The 7,292-nt window shown below is 54.7% G+C and overlaps 1 protein-coding gene across 1 annotated transcript in view; it reads right to left on the bottom strand.

Annotated features, from left to right (window-relative positions):
* Nucleotides 1-4,538, bottom strand: part of CDHR4 (cadherin related family member 4) — a 5,583-nt gene extending 1,045 nt beyond the window's left edge. Inside the window, exons 1-12 of the mRNA XM_028479493.1 lie at nt 4,490-4,538; nt 3,953-4,137; nt 3,666-3,828; nt 3,504-3,586; nt 2,884-2,994; nt 2,145-2,248; nt 1,814-1,950; nt 1,351-1,534; nt 1,101-1,254; nt 759-852; nt 280-483; nt 60-199 (exon numbers count right to left, since the gene is read on the bottom strand). Coding sequence (XP_028335294.1) covers nt 60-199; nt 280-483; nt 759-852; nt 1,101-1,254; nt 1,351-1,534; nt 1,814-1,950; nt 2,145-2,248; nt 2,884-2,994; nt 3,504-3,586; nt 3,666-3,828; nt 3,953-4,137; nt 4,490-4,538 — 1,608 coding nt within the window. The remainder of the gene's footprint in view (nt 1-59; nt 200-279; nt 484-758; nt 853-1,100; nt 1,255-1,350; nt 1,535-1,813; nt 1,951-2,144; nt 2,249-2,883; nt 2,995-3,503; nt 3,587-3,665; nt 3,829-3,952; nt 4,138-4,489) is intronic.
* Between the last annotated feature and the right edge of the window lie 2,754 nt (nt 4,539-7,292).

Raw genomic sequence — 7,292 nt, 5'->3', positions numbered from 1 at the left:
AGGCCAGAGGGAGATATGAACTCTTTCCAGTTCTTTCCAAGGCTTTGGGGCTCAATTACCTCCACCTCAATGGTAATGGTGCAAGAGCCTGAGCGGTGGCAGGTAGGGTCCTGGTCTTGGCTATGGTCAGTCAGCAGGACAGTGAGACTGTGGAACTTCTGCAGCTCATAGTCCAAAGGCCCCAGGAGGCGAACCTCCCCTAGAAGGGGTGGCCACTGCCTCAGCTTGCAGAGTCAACTCTGGCTTCGCCCCTCCATCCCAGCCCTGGGGTGGGAGTACCGCTGAGACGGTCCACAGCAAAAGTGGCAGACCCGCCAGGGCTGGAGTACTCAATGCTGTCGTGCGGGTAATCCATGTCCTTGCCCACCACAGAGCCCAGAAGAGTGTGGGGCCCTGCATCCTCACGAACCCGGAATGTGCGTGGGACACAGGCTGGGGAGAACTCGTTGACAGGTGTCACCATCACCAGTACTGGCACCTCAGCTGGAAGCCATTTGGCAGTCAGGGAGCTGGCCTGGGTTGCCCAGCCCTGCCCTGGCGGCTTAAGGAGGTAGAGGCTCTGGAAGGAGGAAGGGCAATAGCCCTCCCCTGCCAAGGGGTCTCAGAGAGGAGAAATGTGCCTCTGCCAGGGGTCTTTGGTGGAGACAACCCTGCCCCATTGGTTTCTGAGGGAGGAGAGATGACCCCATCCTGAGGATAGGAAGAAGGGTATAGAAGAACCCGGTCCTGAATGTCCAGGCCTGGGCATGGTCACTCACTGGTCATCAGAGGCTGACCACTATCAAGCACCAGGATGGAAGCTGCATGATGAAAGCAGGCGCCAGGAGTGTCACAGTCCAGTGTGGCATTCACCTAGCCAGAGGGGCCAGAGGGTGATGCCCAGCCAAGGCCTGGGAGAGCCTTGAGCCACACTGGGCTGCCTCAGGCCAGGTTACTCACAGATAGCCTACCCTGACCCTCCGTTTTCCTGACTGTAAAGCAGGTTGGCTCCACCACCATCTCCTTCACCCTCATGGTCTCGGCTCCCGCAGACCATTGGCCCACCCCCCCCTTCTTGTCCAAGCACTCTGCACATGGGTCTGGGGTCGGGCACTGGGCACCTCCAGGACTCTGTCTTGAAGGCAGAGGCTGGCTGCGTCAGCAGGGCTGTGGAACAGCAGCTGGTAGTCCAGGGCGGAGCCAGGAGATTCAGGGTCAGTGCAAGTGAAGGTATTCAGCACAGTGCCCACAGGCGTGGTCTCGGGGATTTGAGTCCTGGGAGCAGAGGGCAGGGCGGCAGGGTGGGAGCTGGGGCTGGGCGGCGAACCATGGCTCTACCCAATAGCCAAGGTAAGGCTCCCATATACTCACACCAGCAGCGCTGGTGTGCAGCGCGGGGGCCAGCGGTTGACCGGCTGCACGTCCACCCTGAAATCAAGCTCGGCGCTGGCCCACGGCCAGAGCCGCTCAAAGGCCTTCACCCGCAGCCTAGTGACCGCGGCGTCTGGGGCTTGCGCCAGCTCCAGAGGCGAGGTTGTCCGGACCACTCCGTCGACTGGGCAGGTTGGGAGGGCGGGGGACGCAGAGTTCGGCCCCGCCTCCAGCTCAGTCCAGTTCCCACCCTCCCACGGATCCGCTGGCGGGGGAGGGCGCAGAGACTGACCACTTGGCCGCCTCCTCCAAGGCTCGCTTCTAACTTCGGGCCCCCAAACACTACCTCGCCCCATTTCTGCCTCGGCACCAGGCTCGTTTCTCAAGAGAGTGAGGAGGTAGTGCGGGTCGCTTCTAGACCAGCCGCAGAGGCATCCCCTTAACCGCCCTCCATGCCCCTCACCGCGTCCGATGGAGAAGAGCCGGCAGGGCACTGGGGAGAGGATTTCGTAGCGCACATCGAAGCCCCGGGCCTGGACCTGAACCACCTTACTTCCGGGGACCAGGTTCTCCGGGATGGTGATATTCTGGGCTTGCTGCCTGGACCAAAATGGGGGCACTGGCTCCTACTTTCTCCCGCCACCCCGGCGGGGTCTGCGGACCCCTCCCCTGGGTCTTCCCTGGTACAGGAGCCAGCTGGGGATGCTCCAGCAGCCCCACACCTTAACCCTACTCCTAATTCCCTGGGGCTAGGTCCTGCCTTCCCCACTGTTCCCAGGGTAGGGGAGCCTTACAGGAAGGAGACCTGTCTGGAGAGAGCAGGCAAAACTTTCACTGTCAGCATCCCACAGCAGCTTCGGCCTTGTCCAAAGCTCACCAGGATCTGAAGCTGGAAGACCTGTGGTGCACACAAAACAAGAAGGGAACCACGGTGTGTGTCTACCTGTATATCTGTGCCCAGTCGTCCCTTCAAATAGGCAGCGCCATCTCAGGACCTCCACAGCGAACCCCGACACTCACTCCTCCCTATGACCTGTCACTCTGCTGACAGATATTCCTTTGTGTCTCACTCTTCTGGGTCATAAGTCCTTCTCTTAGGATGCATACAGCCCCCAGAAGAGTAATATCTGAATCATTCACAATGTGAATTATCATCTTAGAGTTGCTAAGGGTCAGTCACTAAGACGTGGAAGTTTTAAAGGAACTTCTCTAACTTCCTCCAGACTACACTAGGCACTGTACCCAGAGCTTTCACTTCCTGTGTGACTGCTCAGAACTTTCTCCTTTCTATAAGGGGCACCATGGGCTCCTGGAGCCAGGGATCCCTCTTCTTTCTAGAACTCCAGAGCCCAGCACAGAACCAGGCCAAGGTGGGAGTACAGCCAGAGTGGGGCAGCAGGTACAGGTGTGGGCTATGTCTGGAAAAGGCAGCATGATTGAGGAGGTCAGGAACAAACAAACTTCCAGGAGGTAGTGGCTCTGCCCATTTTATGCCCAATTCATGGATATCTCCAGGTCCCAAGTCATGCTCACCTTTTGAGCCTGGCCTTTGAGGCCCTGGGATGGTGCCTGCAGCCAACCTTGCCCATTGATAGAGAAAGGTCCAGGGAAGTATGGCGGATCCTGGGCACTGGTGATGCTCATCTGACAGGACGGAGATGCTGGAGGCCCCTTTCCCAACCCTCAGTGCCCCAAGCATCCCTGTCAAAGTCCCCCAACAACCCAGCACGTACCTGCCCACTCTCAACTCTCCCATACCCTGCCACTGCCACTCTAGCCTGGGCTCCCCCCGGCCCTGATCCTCAATCCTCTCTGCTTTTAAACTAATTATTTTGTTTTTAAACTAGATTTCTTTTGGGGATTGCAAAAATGATACAGAAATTTCATGGAGAATTCAGAACACACAGAAGAACTTTAAAGAAGAACTCAGCCCCTGAGATGTCCCTATGGGAACAGCCATAGTCATTGAGGGGTGGGCAGCCCTCAGTGGCTCTCTCCAAGAACATGCATCATTGCTGAGGCTCAGCTGTAGACTAAAGAATCCTTCTGCAGGCTATGCTTGGCCAGGCAGGGGCTGGGCTTGGTCTCCCCATCTCCCCCCGACCCTCCATCCTACCCCACCCCCAACACCACTGCCCATGTGCAGGGCTCACCTGGGCTCCCTGGCCTGGGAGCAGCAGAGTGTACAGCCGGGCCCCAGGTTTGACAGTTTCTGGCACCTGAATGATTTCCCCAGCTGGCCAGAGGGGAGGTCATGGAGGGTTCTGTTCAGGTCATGCCTGCCCACACCCCCTGCCTGCTGTCCCTGGCCTCACCTGGGCTGGCAAATCGACCAGCACACTGGATACGGCCAGGGTCCCGCTGCACATCCACAGAGAGTGGTCCCTCCATCACATGGTTGCCACATGTGAACCGCAGCTGCAGCTCATAGTGGTTCACTGTCAGGGCATCCAGCCGGGCTGAGCTGCTCAAGGTCATCTGTGGCAGGTGGGCAGTGCCATGTGGGGCCTAGGATCTCCATCCTTCTATGCCACCTCTGGCTTTGTGAACTTAGGGTCTGTCCTTGTTCCCCCATGGTCCCCAGTTGTGCCCATAACCCTACCTTGCCCACATAGATCCCCTGCCATCTAGTTAGGCTAGGTGGGTTGAAGAAGGTGGTGGGTGGCTGCACATGGAGCAACTCCAGGGTGGGTGTGTATGAAGAGCAGTTGAAGGAGAAAGACTGAAGGATGGTGCCAGGTCCCTGGCTCTCAGAGACATTTATGAACCAGGGCAGGCAGTGGAGGTCTGTGAGGAAGAGACGATTCAGGCTGGAGGCCCCCATTCTCATGGAACCATATACACAACCAGAGTCCCTCCTTTCTGCCTTAGGGCCTGGCCACATCCTGGAGACAAGCAGCCAAAGTCCTTCCTTGTCCCCCACATCCAACAATGGGTCAGCTCATTTCACAGACTGGGAGTAAGAACTTGGTCGAGGAAGCAGCCAAGATAAGGAATGAGGGTCGGGGATACAGATCTTTGCCCTTTCCTGGCTCCCCCCAGCCCCTGTCCTCCATGGTAGCTTATTTGAGAGGGATCAGGACTCCACTGTGGAGTCAGGGGGTGAGAACTAGAGTTCCCCCACCCACCAGCTCCTCACCAGAGACAACCAGAGCAAGAAGAAGCACCAGGGGCCTGAGCAGCACCATAGTGACCTGAAGATACAGACAGCAGAGGAGACTACGGAAAGCCAGAAGTGTTTGTCAGGCCAACCCTGTTGCCAGGTCAGTTGCTCAAACAAAGCTGGCCCTCCAAGATTCTAGCCCTGCCCAGCCCTGGTGACTGAGCTCTAGACTCTACAGTCATCAAGAGGCCTGGAAAACTCCATTTTTTTCACTGCTCCCAATGAATTCCCCTATTTATTACTAGAATTCAAAGGAGATGTGAGGGGAGAAGGATCAAGCTTCAGACAGGGAAACTGAGGCTCAAGGAAATCTTGGTCATGCAGTCCTTGGAGACAGAGCAAGCACAGAACCCAAGAAAACTGGGCCCAGGACCTGCTACCCCACAGAGTCTGAACTCCAGCTGCCCACTCCCATTAGAACATTATCTGCCTAGGGACTTCCCTGGTCATGCAGCGGTTAAGAATCCACCTGCCAATGCAGGGCACACGGGTTCAATCCCTGGTCTGGGAAGATCGCACATGCCACGGAGCAACTAAGCCCGTGCACCACAACTACTGAGCCTGCGCTCTAGAGCCCATGAGCCACAACTACCGAGCCTGCATGCCACAACTACTGAAGCCCGCGCGCCTAGAGCCCATGCTCCACAACAAGAGAAGCCACCACAAAGCCTGCGCACCGCAACAAAGAGTAGCCCCCGCTCACCGCAGCAATGAAGACCCAACACAGCCAAAAAAGAAAAAAAAAGAAAGAACATTATCTGCCTATAAAACCTGAGGCCCATGCCCCACAACAAGAGAAGCCACCACAAAGCCTGCGCACCGCAACAAAGAGTAGCCCCCGCTCACCGCAGCAATGAAGACCCAACACAGCCAAAAAAGAAAAAAAAAGAAAGAACATTATCTGCCTATAAAACCTGAGCCCAACCATCAACAAAATCTCTCAAAACCTGTGTACATTCAACAAACAAAAGGTATCCTTGGTGATAGAAATAAAAATGGTGGTTACTTTTGGGGCTATCAATTGGAGGGGGCAAAAAGTGGCCTCCTGGAGTGGCTGGTGATATTCTATATCTTGATCTGGGTGACAGTTGCACAGGTGTCTACAGATTTTAACATTTATAGTGTTGTACCTTTGAGAGTTGTCTGTACATTTTATTTACATTATATGTCAATGTTTAAAAGGTTGTCTACACATGCCCTCTCTAGTTCTTCACCTCTCACTCTCTTTTCTACCCACTATAGTTGAGCTTGTCCCTCTCTCCATAAAAATGCCCTTGTTGGGGTCCTCAGAGACCTGCAAACTGCAGTTTATTCTCTACTCTCACCTCCTCGGCAGCATTTGATGCTTGCTCCCCTTGGCTCCTAAGTGCCCACACTCTCTCAGCTTCCTCCCACCTCTCTGGCTGCTCCTGCTCAGTTCCTTTGCTGGTTCTGCTTCATCTTCCCTACTTCCACCCAGTGGAGTGTTCCAAGGCTCAGTCCTGACTGCTGCCATCCTCTGTCCACCTTCCACCTCACATCCAGGCACATGGCCTTAAACACCATCCACTCAGATTGGTTCAAGATGGCGGAGTTGAAGGACGTGCGCTCACTTCTTCTTGCGAGAGCACCAGAATCACAACTAACTGCTGAACAGTCATCGACAGGAAGACACTGGAACTCACCAAAAAAGATACCCCACATCCCAAAAAAAAAAAAAAAAAAAAAAAAGCAGTCGCATAGCACAGGGAGATCAGCTCGTTGTTTTGTGACCCGCTAGGGGGGTGGGATAGGGAGGGTGGGAGGGCGACGCAAGAGGGAGGAGATATGGGGCTGTATGTATATGTATAGCTGATCTACTTTGTTATAAAGCAAGAACTAACACACCATTGTAAAGCAATTTTACTCTAATAAAGATATTTTAAAAATAAATAAATAAAAGATACCCCACATCCAAAGACAAAGGAGAAGCCGCAGTGAGACAGTACGAGGGGCGCAATCACAATAAAATCAAATCCCATAACTGCGGGGTGGGTGACTCACAAATGGGAGAACACTTATACCACAGGAGTCCACCCACTGGAGTGAAGGTTCTGAGCCCCACGTCAGGCTTCCCTGGGGGTCCGGCAACAGGAGGAGGAATTCCTAGAGAATCAGACTTTGAAGGCTAGAGGGATTTGATTGCAGGACTTCGGCAGGACTGGGGGAAACAGAGACTCCACTCTTGGAGGGCACACACAAAGTAGTGTGCACATCGGGACCCAGGGGAAGGAGCAGTGACCCCATAGGAGACTGAACCAGACCTACCTGCTAGTGTTGGAGGGTCTCCTGCAGAGGCAAGGGGTGGCTGTGGCTCACCATGGGCACAAGGACACTGTAGCAGAAGTTCTGGGAAGTACTCCTTGGTATGAGCCCTCCCAGGCCTGACATTAGCCCCACCAAAGAGCCAGGTAGGCTCCAGTGCTGGGTCACCTCAGGCCAAACAACCAACAGGGAGGGAACCCAGCCCCACCCAACAGCAGACAAGGAGATTAAAGTTTTACTGAGCGCTACTCAGCAGAGCAACACCCAGCTCTACCCACCACCAGTCCCTCCCGTCAGGAAGCCTGCACAAGCCTCTTAGATAGCCTCATCCACCAGAGGGCAGACAGCAGAAGCAAGAAGAACTACAATTCTGCAGCCTGTGGAAGGAAAACCACATTCACAGAAAGATAGACAAAATGAAAAGGCAGAGGACTTTGTACCAGATGAAGGAACAAGATAAAACCCCAGAAAAACAACTAAATGAAGTGGAGATAGG

Source organism: Physeter macrocephalus, chromosome 18 (genome assembly GCF_002837175.3).
Source record: "Physeter macrocephalus isolate SW-GA chromosome 18, ASM283717v5, whole genome shotgun sequence".
NCBI lineage: Eukaryota > Metazoa > Chordata > Mammalia > Artiodactyla > Physeteridae > Physeter > Physeter macrocephalus.
The sequence above is the reverse complement of the archived record's forward strand: the minus strand, read 5'-3'. Positions and strand labels throughout refer to the sequence as shown.